Raw genomic sequence first — 15,042 nt, 5'->3', positions numbered from 1 at the left:
GGAGTGACTATTGCCTGTAAGAGTCATATTTTGGACATGGAAAGTCCGAACTGAATTTTCTTTTCTTTATTTCAGGATTGAATCCAGCGACCTTCCTCTTCTGGCTGCTGTAGCAAGCACCCACTCTCCATATGTTGCTCAGATACTCCTTTAACATGCCTACAGGCTAACTGTGGTTTAAAATTGAATAGAAACCATGGAGGCAGGCACAGTGTGCATCTGTGGAGTTGTTGCTGTTCTGTTTTGTGTGTTTCTTTTATCCATTAAGCTTCTGTGTGACTATGTCATCCCCAGGATGCTGTGTTGCATTGTAGTCTGTATCAACCAGATGACTTTTTATTTTTAACTGGATATCTGTGTAGTGGTAGATTTTCAACCAAGTGAAACTAAAGCAACATAAATAATTGGGGATGGGGTTAGCATTTGCAAAAGCCAAAGTGTAACTTAGAAATTTCTGTGAATATCCAGGAATTTCGTGCAAACTCTAAAATGTTGTCATAACCAATGAATAGCAATAGATATCTCATGATCAAATGTCAGAAATCTTCATTTCACTGATTTTTAGTTTTTATTTCTGTGGTACAGAAATCTACAAGACCTTGATTTGTTGGTTGTTTTGCAATTCAGATCAACTAATTTCTAGTTATTTAAGTATTTTTAAAAACCTGTTAATTATGAGAAACTCAGAATGAGTGAACATGTCATGTTTCTCATCTAAGTGTACATATGTATCTATTTTTTTTAAAAAAGCAGGGATAGAAACACAATATTGATAAACATGCCTTTTTAAAAAATATTTTTTCATGTAGCATTGTATGTAATGTTGAAATACTACCTTCTGATGATTTTTTTGTTTCACACACTCAAATATATTTAAAGCCAATCTTTTTGAGGCTGAAGGTTGTAGATTCCCTAAAAATACTACTTTTTACCATTTGTTTTCTAAGAATGAGCTAATTCCTATTAATATTTACATATTAATTTAATAAATGAAATTCAGATTAAAAAGTGCACCAAAGCAATGGCAAAAACAATACTATATTTTTCAGATGTGCTCAGGTGATCACAAACTTTGATTTCCGTATCAACCATTATAAACCCTTATGAGTGGAATATTTGCTAATAATCCTCAATTTACACTAGTAGAAATAATAACTTTAAAAATCTTTAAGTGTTCTTTTCTTTCAAATGCTGATTGTTTTTCAAAGCTTTCCACTTACCATTTGTTGTCATCTTTGTATAGTATAGATTGTTGCTTGTATGAAAAGCTAATAAGGAACCAAACTCTTGTAAGTAATGTAAATAAAAAGGTGGGTAGATCATGTTTTCAATATACTCTACTACCTCAGTTTACTTGAATACTGAATTATAGCTTAATCTCTGCTTGTTTGGGCTAAAATACACATAATGCTAGAATTAAAGTTGGTTACTGTTTTCATTGACTAATTCTAAATTGTTTAGTTCAAAAAAAGAGAAACAAACCAAAAACAACCCTACTTGCTTGTTCAGTTACTAAATACATTTACTATAAAACATCCATTCTTGCAATTTAAAAATTTCAGTAATTAATGAAAATCTTCAGTGTTTTATAGTGTTCAGAATCTTGAATTTATAGTGTCGGGTTACATTTTACCTTGCTCTTTATGTGTGTTCAAGAGAATTCCAACTAGAAAGAATAAATAGAATGTTTTAATGGAACATAAACCCAAAATTAGGGTACCTGCAGTTGGTCTTTGTTCTGTTAGCTGGTTCCAGTTAGTACCTGGGTCTCCCATGGATGACTTGGTGCCAAAGAATGTTTATAGATGTCGGGTTTTTTGTGTCCTTGTATCCCATTCATTAGTGGGATTTCTCTGTTGTGTTCTGTTGAACTTCAGTGAGTAGATTTCTGTCAAAATTCAGAATCTGGAAAAGTTCTTCTAAGGGCCCTTGTACATTATTTTTTGATTGTGGCTCAGAATAATATGTAGCAGGTAGATAATGTTTTGGGATTTTTTTTTTATCATGGAACTTTTCATAGTTCTGTTTGAAATCCTTCATTAGTACTTAGTAATTCTAGTCTTTAATAAGTGAATGGCTTATGCACCTATTATTCTCAAAACTCAGCTTTGCTGGAAAGGCCTATAGTTTCTTAAAGACTCACTACTCCTTATAGGATTCCTGAGTTTGTGATACTTTTATCATCATATTCTTTACTTACTCAAAGCCCAAGGAATGAGCTGCTGCTACTTTACAGTGTGGCTGTGATTAAATGTGAAAAGAGTTTTGGCCTGTTTAAAATAATCTTTTCAACTGCTTAATGGTACAGACAAACATGTGCTACATATTAAAAACACCTGTTCATTGTAACAGGCAGTTAAAAAGGGATCTTTTATATTATAGGATTAAAACTAATTTTCTGTACATGTAAACTAATTGATTTGATTTTTAAATATCTTGGCATTTATTAATATGTCTTAATTTTGAATTTGAAAATATCAAGTGCAATAAACCTACTAGTACAGATTTCAATTTGTTGCAGTTGGCACACAGTGCTGATGATCACTAAAAATAATTTGCATAATGCCTACATCCGGTAGCTGTCTTATGAGAATGTTCTGCTTTAAGTTATTTAGATAATGAATATATAAAATGTACATACTGTTTGTTGTTCTGAATACATTTCTCAAATGTACACCTGTATTATAATAATCTCCCAGTTCTAGGGGAAATTTGTGCAATAAACACACATGTCAATTTGATGGGTAGTGTTTGTGTTTTTTTCATATGTTAGTGAGGCATATGTGGCATTTTGGACTCTCATATCAGACAACCTAGATTGGTGCCCCAGCTTTGATACCTTTGAACATATGACCTTTCTATCTTGGTAGAATCTGTTACTACTTCACTAGATTTTGAGAGTTAAGTAAAATAACAATTGTTAATAATTTAGTTAAATACCAAGACTCAGTATCTTTTGGGCTGCTACCCATGTAATGTTCAGAGAATTTCTAATATGTGCTTATAATTGTAATAGTGTCCAAATTACACTAGTATATTCATTCATACACCAGCTCTACTCACAGTCATGAATTGAAGTTTTAAGGCCAAGCCAAACCAAATCAGTCCAAACCAAGAGGACACCATGTAAAGCTGTTTAAGAATATTTTATTCAAAACAAATAACCATGAGCAGGGCCGTGGTGGCACAGAGGCATGTGGGTCTCTGTGAGTTTGAGGCCAGCTTGGTGTACAGAGCAATTCCAGGACAGCCAGGGATACACAGAGAAACCCTGTTTTGGAAAAAAGGCAGGGGGCGGGTGGAAAACATATAACAAAGCAAAACCCCAAATGACCATTAAATTTACAATTACACAACTACAACAACATGGATACTGGGTTGGAGTCTGGTGCTGCTTTGTTCTCTGCTGCTGGATGTATCTCTGAGCACGTGTCTTCTTGCTCTGCATCATATGGGATTCAGCTGTATATCCATCCTTGGTACCTGCTCTGCAACAGTAATTTAACCCTGACTAGGTTTGTTGGGAAGCTACCTTCCTGAAGTTAGATTGACTTGAGCTGAGTTAAGCCTTGAAGCAGTACTAGACCAGAACCCAGTTTCATATATTCATTTCCTGTGTAATTTTTACATTTAAATGAAGAGAAGCATGCTGTTTCAAAGCAGTGAAGTATCAAACAGCAAGGATCAGTTATTTATGAATTGTTTCCATAAACATTCAGATTTTTGTAATTGCTAAGTAGTATGAAAGACTGATTTTTGCTATGAGAAATTGAGTAAGAAACAGAAGATTTAACCTTTAAAGTCATACAGTCTACTGTAAAGTCTTTCTTGTCTCTTAGACCAAACGTTTCCCTAGCTATTTGGGGTGACGGGTAGCAAAGCTACCCCAAGTTTTTAAGTCTGTGCTTTCCTGTGTGGAAGGGGGACCGAGAGTAGCACAGTGAGACCAAACCTGAGCTAAAGGCCAGCTGAGGACTGAGGAGTAGCACAGTGAGACCAAACCTGAGCTAAAGGCCAGCTGAGGACTGAGGAGCTGCAGTTTATCAGGTGCATCCCTCTGTCATGCCTACAGATCATTAGGCAAGCTTGGCTGTTAGTAATGTTCTGTTCTAAACATCTAGGGGATATAGCTGGACTTGCAGAGTTTGAGAGTTTGCATAAGGGTAACTAGCAGAGAGGCTGCTAACAGGCATCTATTGTTTTCTGTTTATTTGTAATTGGACCTAAGTTGACTCAAGATTTTTTTTTTTTTCAAAATAAACCACCAAGGGCTGGAGAGATAGTTCAGTAAAAAGCACTTGAGCTCTATTCCTGACACCCACGTGGTGGTTTATAACCACTGGTAACTTCAGTTTTGGGAAATCTGATGTCCTTTTCTGACCTCCAGAGGCACCATATATGTACATAGTGCGCGTACATACATGTAGGCACAGCATTCATACACATAAATAATATAAATTTAGAAGAATAATATAATTTAAAATCTATGAGATTTTATATTTCTTAACAATTTTAATTAAAACTACCCAAATTATAATCCCAGCACTCGGGGAGGCAGAGACAGGTGTATCTCTGAGTTCAAGGCCAGCCTGGTCTACAATTTGAGTCCAGGACAGCCAAGGCTGCACAGAGAAACCCTGTTTGAAAAAAACAAAACAACTACACAAATTATTCAAACCCATACTTGCATTTTAGAGAAATTGTCTTCCAGAAGAAATAGAAGTAGTAACAATGTTTGGATTGTGCTGACACTGTAGTAAATGATTCACATAATTTAACTCATAATTTCGAGAACTCTGGAAGTCAACTGTTTCCATACAGGTGTGTAAATTGATTTTCAGAGACACGTTAAATAGTATCAGGGTTGAGTTAATAACAATAGTAGAATGCTTGCCTTGGGTTGGACCCTCAACACTGGGAAATTTCTTTTCCTAGCTAAAAGTTAAATTCAGGTCTCATTGCCTGCAAAGTTCAAGTTTATAATGATCAAGATTTAGTTTTATTACCTCTTTCAAAATACCAAGATGAGGGGCTGCAGAGATGGCTCAGCAATTAAGAGCACTGGCTGCCCTTCCAGAGCACTGGGGCTCAACTCCTAACACCCGCACAGCAGCTCACAACTGTCTATACAGTTCCAGAAGATCTGGCACCCTCACATAGACATACATGCAGGCAGAACATCAATACACATAAAAATAATTTTTAAGAATATTAACATAAGACTGAACATTAATCTTCGGGGTGGGGGGCGCAGGAGTGAAACGTGATTGGGACTGACCTTTGAGATCTAGTTTATATACACAAAAATGAAGTCACTTGCAGCACTGTCACAGTTGGTTTCTATTGCTGTGATTGAGCTCTTAGCAGAAGCTACCTGGGGAGGAAAAGGGTTGGCTTGCTGTTACAGAAGCCAAGGCAGGAATCCACACAGGGACAGATCTGGAAGCAGGAACTGAAGTAGAGACCGAAGGAACACTGCTTGCTGGCTTGCAAGGCTGGCTTGCTTATAGAATCCAGGATCACTTGCCCACCCACTGTGGGCCGAGTGTTCCACCTCAGTCCTTAATTAGTCAAGGAAATGCTCCCCACAGGCTTGATCACACTCCAGTTCATGGAGGCATTTTCTCAACTGACTCTTCCCAGATGACTTTAACCTGTATCAGTTGACAGAAAAATTAAAATGTGCAAGTAAGATGTAACCTTTTCACAATTTATATCTGTAGTGGCTGAGCCATGAGGGCTTTTGTGCTCAAACCTCAAGAAAGATGTGCTAATAGCATGTTGTAAACTTCAAGTTTGGGCAAGCCCCAGGGTCCAACGGAAAATACAGCATTGTCATTACTCTGAAATGTTACCACCTAAACTCTCCAGTTCTCTTTATTAAAGATTCCTACCTTGCCACAAGAAGTACTCTGAATCACTATTGGAAAACATGTTTAATCATAATACACTAAGTTTCCTGGTTAACTCGTGAAAATACTATGATGTACCTAGATGTGGTCACAGCCCTCAATTTTTAAATATTTAGGTAAACAAAATGCCAGAAGGTGGAGCCTCATAAGGAATGGTGTGACTAGTGTGGCCCACTTGTGCTGCTGTCATGAGAACAGTGCAAAAGGACTATCCCAAAAGGACGGATTCTGGAATCGTGTCAGTTAACCTTCACTGTTGAGACAGCCTGAGGCAGTTAACACTGATGGTCAATTTGATAAATCTCTGCGTATGCCTATGAGGGAGTTTCTAGATTGGGCTAACGAAGGCAGCAATGACCTGCTCTTCTGTTTCATGGGCCTGGGTACTAGACTAAATAAGAAAGCCAGGTGAACAAGAGCATTCATAACGTGCTATTTCCTGATTGTGGACAAGGTGAACAGCCATTTGACACCCCTGCCACCATGGCTCGGCAGGAAAAGGCCCTTGATACCAAAATAACCTGGGTTTGATTTACCCCTAGGACACAGATGGTAGAAGAACACTCTCCTGTAAGATGTCTCCAGACTCCCACACTAGCACAGTGGCACATGCCACACACAAAAGAAATTTTTTTTTTTAAATTAAGGAAAATGATTTTTTTCCCCCGAGACAGGGTTTTTCAGTGTACCCTGTCCTAGACTCGCTTTGTAGACCAGGCTGGCCTCAAACTCACAGTGATGCACCTGCCTCTGCCTCTGGAGTGCTGGTATTAAAGGCATGCGCCACCTGAAAAATGAGGGGCTGCGGAGATATGTCTGTGGTTTAAGAGCAGGTAGTATACTTGGAGAGAGCCTGGGTTCAGTTCCAAGCACTCATGTCCAGTGATTCACAACCTCCTGTTACTTCCATCTCAATCAAGACCAAAATAAACCATCTAGGGTTACTTTTTATCCAGGCATTTTTAAAATCCACAAGAGGAAGAATAACTGATACTCAGTCTTTGCAGCTTTTCTTACCAAAGAACCAGTAAATAAATTGAAGGTGTGTTTTTTGTTAGGAAAAGAGGCTAGAATGTAAAATTCAATGCAAAAGCATTCATCCCTTAGCTCCAGACAGCTTTAAACCCAGCTGCTTGAATGAGGGAGGGTTGAAGAAGCATGCTCCGAGCACTCGTTAGGCTAAAGCAGCAGCACCTAGCCTTAGACACCACTCTCACCGCCCACTGTCAAGGAGGTGTAGATCAGGATTGGTGGAGGCACGTGGAAACATAAGGGCAGGTCTAACTCTACGGCAGATTTGTCACTTAATCAGAACAAGTGACACCATTTCTCCAAGGTAGTGGAGACTGCACACGTGGTACAGACGGTTTATGGGTTTTATAGGACGGAAAAAGGAACTTATGGAAGATTTTATCTGTAGGCCGGTTCCCCAAGCACTCTCAAAAGTGGTAAATACCAAAGGAGGCTGGTATGTTGATCTTAGCAGATCCTGACAGCCCACAGCTGTTATCACTCAACTTTCCTGTCTGGTGTTTCTCAGCCCACCTGAGGCTTTTAAGTCAAATTTTGCGCCCAGCTCCCGAGGCATCCATTATCAGATCGAGGACGGCCTGGTGCATAGTAAGCCAGCAGGCTATCCTTTGAGCTCTACTTTGTTCGTTTTGTTTTTTGTGGGCGGCTTTCGCTAGCGAGTTCGTGGGTTGTTTTTGCTTTTCAAAATCTCGTAGACTATACCGCAAGAGAGCACTGGGTTGGGTGCGCGAGCACTGCCCCGAGATCCGTGGCTTACACGGCAGTGCGTGGGCTTCCTGGCTTGCTTCGCGAATGGCGGCCTCGACTTCCGCGGGCCTTGAGAGCCCCGCGGCTTTCGGGCTTGGACGTTAAAGCCAAAGCTTCAGAGAGCCTTACCCACAGTTCTACACCACAGTCTATTTTTGGCGAGGCCCTCATAGCATTTCCGGAACCTCGGCCGGAAACTGGGGATGCGGAAGCTACAATCCCGTGACGGACTCTCGCGACCAAGGCCTAGCCGTCCGTTCCCCGCCCCCTCCACCCCTAACTCTGTACGTCAAGGCTAGGCGGGCGTTAGCGAGCTCCTTTGCGCGTGCGCACTCGCTCTCGCTCGCCCCCGCGCAGGCGTCTTTCTGGCCAGTCGCGCGTGGGCTGAGGCCCTGGGCGGGCGTTGCGAAGACTTGTTTGCTTGAGTTTGGACCCTGCGACAGTGCTCGTTTCCCTCTCAGTGGAGCGGGCGCGCACCCGGGTTAGGCGAATGGGTAGCTAGACGCATAGGCTGGGGGAGCGTCGTGGGGGCTGCGGCCATGAACTCGCCCGTGGACCCCGGCGCTCGGCAGGCGCTGAGGAAGAAGCCGCCGGAGCGGACTCCAGAGGTAAGGCCGGGCACTGGGACGCACCCCTCGGCCCTGACCTGGCCGTTGTCGCGCGCGCGCGCGGGCGTGATGAGCACCTTTCCTGCCGCTCCTTGCCGGGGACTTCCTTGTACCTCTGCTAAGAAAGCACCGTTACTGTGGACTGGCTTCTGAATTGGCGTCTGCTCAGGTGGGCTGAAAAGCCAGCTGGGAATTGTAACGTGTAGGAGACAGCTCACACTATCTAGCCAGGGTGTGCTGTGCTCTCGGTTACTGTCCAGTTGCCCTCAAAAGACGAGTTTCCCAAGTCCGTATCTGAACTTACGGTGAGTTCCATGGCGGGTGATGCGTGCTATAAGTAGTTCTCCCACTTTTGGGAGAACTTTGAAAAAGTATGCTTTTTCAAGTAAGTTTTCTTAGTTTAGAGACGTTTCTATAATTTTTTAGTGGTTATGTGTATGTATTGTACCAAAAGAAGAAACCAACAGCGATGTGAGTGGTCGTCTTGTTTGAAGTTGCAGTAATTGTAATGAAATGCCTTCATTCTTAGTCACGGGAGCTTCAGATTTATAGTGCTTTGAATAGCAAAGCTCAGAAACTCTGGGCTAACACTCTGGAACATGGCGTTGTTAAAGCCATAGCTGAAGCAGTGATGGGCCCAGCTTGGGTCTTTGCATAGGAACAGGGCTTTTTTTTTTTTTTTTTTTTTTTTTTGCCGCTTTCCACGGTTTTTTTTTTCCACTTAGAATCCTATGAATCAATTTTTCTGTGGTGGTGATGATTATTGCAATGTGCACTCTTGAGTTTTATTTACAAACATTATCTAGGTAATAAGAGGAAATTGCTTCTCTTCAGGGACCACATTACTTAGTTTGAAATTGAGTCTTTAAGCAGAGGAGATTTTTCTCAACAGTTGAAGTTTTGTTTGGTCATGTGTGCAGCATTGAGGACTTCTATCTCCTTTTACTGGAATAGCAACATTGTTGAAGGGAATATTAGCTGCTTAGATTCATTGGCTGTATTTTTGAATGAGTGTAGAATTTGGGTTACAAATAAATCATTATCCAGAATGCTAATTGATGGTTTATTTTGACAAAGGATTCGATGAAACTCTACAAGTTCCTTTCTGCTGTCAGAAGATTCTTTTAGTGGACTTCTAAGGGTCTGTTATAAATATATTGATTTGGTAATCATTCATTGCCGACCTGTTCAAGGTTCTACTCTGTACCTTAGGAAATTTCAGTGAACAAATAGGGAAGGCCTTACAGTTCTTACATTCTGGTGGATTAAAGAATGGAGAACATAGGCGATAAATGTGTAATATGCCAGCCAGTAATGGCTGTGTCAAATAATCGGATGCGGAGACTTGGGGAAAGGGTGGATAAGAAAGATTATAGTTTAAACGAAGTAGTTCCTATTGTCCTGGGTAACTTGACTTGATTGTTGTCATCGAATGAGGCTGGGTAACCATGTGTAGCTCACAGTAACCTGGAACTGTAAACTTGTCAGCACTCTGCGTGTGTAAAGATGGTGGTGAACCCCACCATAGGGCCTAGGGATTTGACTTGACTTGATGAACACTCTATTGATGGATGCGAATGGTATTATGTGTGGAGTTTTATGAGGAAAAAGCTTGTGCAAACAGAGGAAATAGACATTGCAAAGACCCTTTGATGAGAACATTCTGTTCACATTCTAGGAATAGCAAGGAGCTCTTGAGTGGTGAGGAATGAGCCAGATTGGGTAGGAAGTCCTAGATGGTGCTGCAAAATAGAACACAGTACGTGGGGCTTTGCTATTATTATTATTATTATTATTATTATTATTATTATTATTATTATTATTATTTTCTTTTTAAATTTGCAGTGAAATGGGTAAGTTAGCATATAAGGGTTTTGAAACAGAGGAATGAAGCTATTAGGTTTGTTTGTTTAGTTTTTCAAGTCAGGGTTTCTCTGTTACCTTGGCTGTCCAGGACTTGCTTTGTACACCAGGCTGGCCTTGAATGTGATCACAGCCTGCCTCTGCCTCCCAAGTGCTGGGATTAAAGGCGTGTACCACCACACCTGGCTGTTTTGTTAGATTTTTTTTTTTTAAAGCCTTGACTGTTGTGTAGAGTGTAGACTAGGTGGGAGCAAGAGTAGGAGAGGAAGTTAGAAGCTATTGCACAGCTGGGGTAAGAGATGATGATGGTAGCTCAAACTGAAGTGACAGTGATGGAAGTTCTGAATAGCCGTCAATTTTGGAAATATTTTTGATGTTTAACCAAGAACATTTGTTAATAACACAGTGTGACCAAAGGAAAACAAAGAAAATTGGACATGATTATGGATTTTTTAAATCTAAATAATTATGGAATATTGGAGTTGTTATCAAAGACAAATTGAAGAACAGTCAGTAATGCCTGGGGTGTAGCACAGTGGTACAGTGCACATCTAGTGTTGAGGAGAGTATAGCTTAATCCACAGCACCACAAAACAAGTACAGGAGGTTTCCCAGAGTTGGTTTTGTGAGGGGGGAAGATCAGAAATTCCTCTTTGAATATGTCTAGTTTAAAATGTCTGTTAGAAATGTTGGAGTAAAGATTTACACATAAAAATTTCTGTTTCTAAGAGAAAGCGGACTAGAAAGTTAAAATTTATAGTCCTGGTTGTAGACATTAATTTCAGTTGGGAGAATGTATGAAATTACAAATACAAAGAGTGTACATAGCCAGGCGTGGTGGCGCATGCTTGTAATCCCAGCACTTGGGGAGGCAGAGGCAGGTGGGTCTTTGTGAGTTCGAGGCCAGCCTGGTCTACAAAGCAAGTCTAGGACAGCCAAGGCTACACAGAGAAACCCTGTCAGGAGAAAAGAAAAAGAGCATTCATAGAGAATAGAAGAGGTCTCACATATCAATCCTAGCACTCTAAGGAGGGAGATTGCCATTGGTTCCAGGACTGCCTGGTTTGAGTGAGAGTGGCCATGGAGTTGTGGGTGTGCCTTCTCTTATAAAAATATGATAGAGTAAGTAGGTAGATTAAGAGACAAGGGCTGGAGAGAGTGCTCTTCAGAGGCCCCGAGTTCAATTCCCAGCAACCACAACCCCATCTGTAATGGGATCTGATACTCTCTTCTGTCGTGCAACCATACATGCAAATAGAGCACTCATACAAAGAATAAACAGACAGATAAACAAATTTTTAAAAAGAGAGAAATAGAAATACATACATCCAGAGTATAGTGGTGTCATGGGAACCAAGTTGATAAAAATGCATGGGGCAGGAGTGTAGCTTAGTTGTAAAGCATTTGTCTATCACAGATGAAAGCTTGGGCTCAATTCTCAGGATAGGATTGGGGAATTCTATTTTTAAAAGCTAGGCATGATAATGCATGTCTGGAATGCTAGCATTTAGGAAGTGGAGGCAAGAAAATTAAAAGTACCAATCCAGTCTGGGCTACATAAGACCATGTCTCAAAACAACAACAAAAACAACAACAAAATAAACTTACAGTAGAAGGGGATAAATTCATTCATTAAATTTAATTAAGATTCCTTTTCCTTGAGCCAGGCGTGATGGCGTATGCCTGGGAGGCAGAGGCAAGTGGCTCACTGGGAGTTTCAGGCCAGCCTGGTCTACAAGTTAGTCCAGGACAGCCGAGGCTACACAGAGAAACAAAACAAACAAACAAACAAACAAACAAACAAAAGATTCCTTTTCCTTGAATGTATACTGAGTGCACAGCATGTGAAAAGATACAAATGGGTATTCTCGTGGTTTGAATTTGAACACACACGCACACAAGCGTGCGTGTACACACACAAACGCGAGCGCGCGCGCACACACACACACACACACACACACACACATATACACACACACGTTCCTGTGTTTCAATACCTTGTCCCCAGCTGGTGGCAATTTTTTTGGGAGGTTGTGGAACCTTTGGAGCAGATGGCATGACTGGTGGAAGTGGGTCATTGGGTATAGTTCTTTCATAGTCCAGCCCTACTAGCTTGCTCTCTCCTGTTGATCACCAAATGTATGGGGAGCCGTGGCCTCAGTCTCTGCCCCTCTACTCCCAACACAGATTGGCCCACTTTTGCCATCATGCATTCCTTGCCTGATAGTCTCTGAAGGTAAAAACCAGAATATATCTTTTCTCCTTTAAGATGCTTCTGGCAGGTAGCAAGTCAGAGTGTAAAAGTAGGCAATACAGTAGTGTTCGTTTTGAGACAGGGTCTCACTATGTAGCCTAGGCTGTCCTCTAAATCGTTATCTTCTTAGCTCATTCCTGAAGTTCTAGGATTACAAGTGTGTGCCACCACGCCAAGTTTAGAATCGGTGTTAACATAATTTTGTAATGTATCCTAGTAAGCTAGACTGAGTGTGAAGTGTGACATTTCAATATCTGTTTTTACTTCTCTAGCTATTTGTCCTAACTTATGGACAAATAGCTACACACTGTAGCTGTTGTAGGACAAATTCCCTACACATTGTCTTTCTTGTGCTCTCTAATTTCCTTTTCTATTTTAAAAGGATTTTTTAAAAAAATTTTTTATTTACTTATTATGTAACAGTGTTGTGCCTGCATGTGTGCCTGCAGGCCAGAAGAGGGCACCAGATCTCATTGTAGATGGCTATGAACCATCATGTGGTTGCTGGCAATTGAACTCAGAAGGTTTGGAAAAACAGCCAGTGTTCTTAACCTCTGAGCCATCTATCTCTCCAGCCCTTCAAAGGATTTTTATGTGGAAATGTGGGCTTAAGTAATGGTCTTGGTAGTTAAAAGTGTTCTAACACTACAAAAGCTATTAAAGAGAGATGAGCACAAGTAGAACACCTAACTAGCATGTATGGTACTTGGATTTGGTCTCTAGTCCAGCCAAAGACAGTTAGGTACACATCCCTGTAGCACTAATATTCAGGGAAGCTGAGACTAGTGGGTTACTTGAGCACACAAGTTTAAGTCTAACCCAGACAATGGAGTTGAGACCACAACTTAAAAAAAAAAAAAAAAGACTTTAATGTACTCCAAGATGTTCCCTGAACCTTCTGGTTTATTAGTTTGTGTACTGTACACTGTGATGTTTGCACAGGAACAGAATGGACTAATGTGTTTCTCAGAATGTTGTTTCATGATGTACAGTAAACTTGTAAATACATTAACACCGTTTATGAACCTAGGCTATATAATTTCCCAGCCCACTTTTTAATTAATAAATACTGTGCCAATCTTTGACTTCTTAAATTAAAAATCTTCTGAACTAGCAAATAGCTTTTGGTTTGGTTTGGTGCTTTTTGTTTGTTTGTGTTGTTTTTTGTTGTTTGTTTTTGAGACAGGGTTTCTCTGTGTAGCCTTGGCTGTCCAGGACTTGCTTTGTAGACCAGACTGGCTTCAAACTCACAGCGATCCATCTGCCCCCCTGAGTGCTGGGAATAAAGGTGTGCACCACCATGCCCGGCTTTATTTTTATACATAGCCCATGTAGTAATTCTGATGCTCAGAGGTTTGGAGTACTGTTCATCATGCCACATTCTCTGTCTCTGCCTTGCATAGGAAGTGGAATTATGTGATGTAATATCAACCTTGGAATTTATGGCTTTGGCTTGATGACAGGGTCTGACTAAGTGGTCCAGACTGGCCTCAGTTTTTCTGTATCACCCATACTCACTTCAAGCCTGCTGATCCTCCTGCTTCAGCCTCCCAAGTGCTGGGACAACAGGCTGACATGGTTATGATGCCACCTCTTGCAAGCTTTGGAATTTTTATTTAAATAATTCTGTTTCACATACTGATATCTAATATTTTTTGTATGTGTGAACGTTTCCTGAGAGAAATAAATGTCTGCTCACTCCAGTAGGATACCAACAACAGAACAAAGTGACACTCCTATCCAAGTGTAGGCCTACTATCACATATGTGATTCCCCCCACCACCACCACCACCACTAAAAAAAAACCCAGAAAACAAACAAAAAAACCAAAATAGCTGCATCACTAAAATGTCTTATTGCAGTGTGGTTGATGATTTCTTCATAAATTCCTCACCCTTCTTGAGTTAAACTTCCACCCTTTATGTTCTCAGCAGGTGTGACTAGCCTAGAATACGGTCCAACACAAAACCCAAAACGTATTTAAAAATATCCCCTCCCACTTAAAAACATGATCCTTCCCAACGTCCTTTAACTCAATTGCGTGGTTCTTGAGTGTGAACTTAGTAGATAACATCTTTTTACAATGTTGAAAGTTTAGCCACACCTTTTCTACCATGTGCAACTAGAGCAGAATTACATCCAGCTGGGGTGGTGGTGTAGCGGGGCATGGCTGAAATCTCAGGTGAAGGGCTAAGGACTCTTCCCAGCTCCTCCTTCCCTGAGGGAACTTTGACAGGTCTGATCTTGAGGGCCTTTTGCAAGTGATTATGGCTGCTGTGACTAAGTGATTAAGAAGGTTGTGCACATAGAGCAGTGTTCTACAAGTCCTGAGTATTCTAGGACAGCTACCTAACTTCTTTAAAACTAAGTACATTTAGAGCATTTAATACGGACTAAATGAAATGAGATGATGTAAAATGTTATGAATGTGTTTACAAATGACAGCAAATGATACTCATATTGGTTTGTTATTTCTTTTGTCTGGAAAGAAATGTATCATCCTCTGGTAAATTAAGACTTTGCTCATCTGTAGAATTGTGCTTTCTTCTTTTTTCATTTTTAAAAAAGATTTACTTATTTATGTATCTGAGTATTCTGTCTTCCTGTACACCTGCAAGACAGAAGA

The 15,042-nt window shown here is 40.5% G+C and overlaps 2 protein-coding genes and 1 long non-coding RNA gene across 15 annotated transcripts in view; 2 read left to right on the top strand and 1 right to left on the bottom strand.

Moving 5' to 3' along the window:
• FNIP1 (folliculin interacting protein 1) overlaps window positions 1–2,741 on the top strand; it is a 72,428-nt gene extending 69,687 nt beyond the window's left edge. For all 4 annotated transcript variants that reach the window (XM_084762400.1, XM_084762397.1, XM_084762399.1 and 1 more), the window contains one exon: window positions 76–2,741. In XM_084762400.1, the coding sequence (XP_084618526.1) occupies window positions 76–154 (79 nt within the window). In that variant the 3' untranslated portion in view covers window positions 155–2,741. The remainder of the gene's footprint in view (window positions 1–75) is intronic.
• On the bottom strand, window positions 1,423–7,913 carry LOC311586433. The gene is made up of 2 exons (XR_014775533.1): window positions 7,702–7,913; window positions 1,423–5,654 (listed from the first exon to the last, which is right to left on the bottom strand). It is a non-coding gene; the product is annotated as an uncharacterized lncRNA (long non-coding RNA).
• Window positions 7,914–7,999: 86 nt separating this feature from the next.
• RAPGEF6 (Rap guanine nucleotide exchange factor 6) overlaps window positions 8,000–15,042 on the top strand; it is a 185,534-nt gene continuing 178,491 nt past the window's right edge. For 4 of the 10 annotated variants that reach the window (XM_084762389.1, XM_084762390.1, XM_084762381.1 and 1 more), the window contains exon 1: window positions 8,002–8,299. In XM_084762389.1, the coding sequence (XP_084618515.1) occupies window positions 8,231–8,299 (69 nt within the window). In that variant the 5' untranslated portion in view covers window positions 8,002–8,230. The other 6 variants (XM_084762393.1, XM_084762387.1, XM_084762391.1 and 3 more) reach the window with 4 other exon arrangements.

This window comes from Acomys minous (assembly GCF_964271855.1).
Source record: "Acomys minous genome assembly, chromosome: 16".
In the NCBI taxonomy this organism is placed as follows: domain Eukaryota; kingdom Metazoa; phylum Chordata; class Mammalia; order Rodentia; family Muridae; genus Acomys; species Acomys minous.
This window is presented reverse-complemented; position numbering and strand designations above follow the sequence as displayed.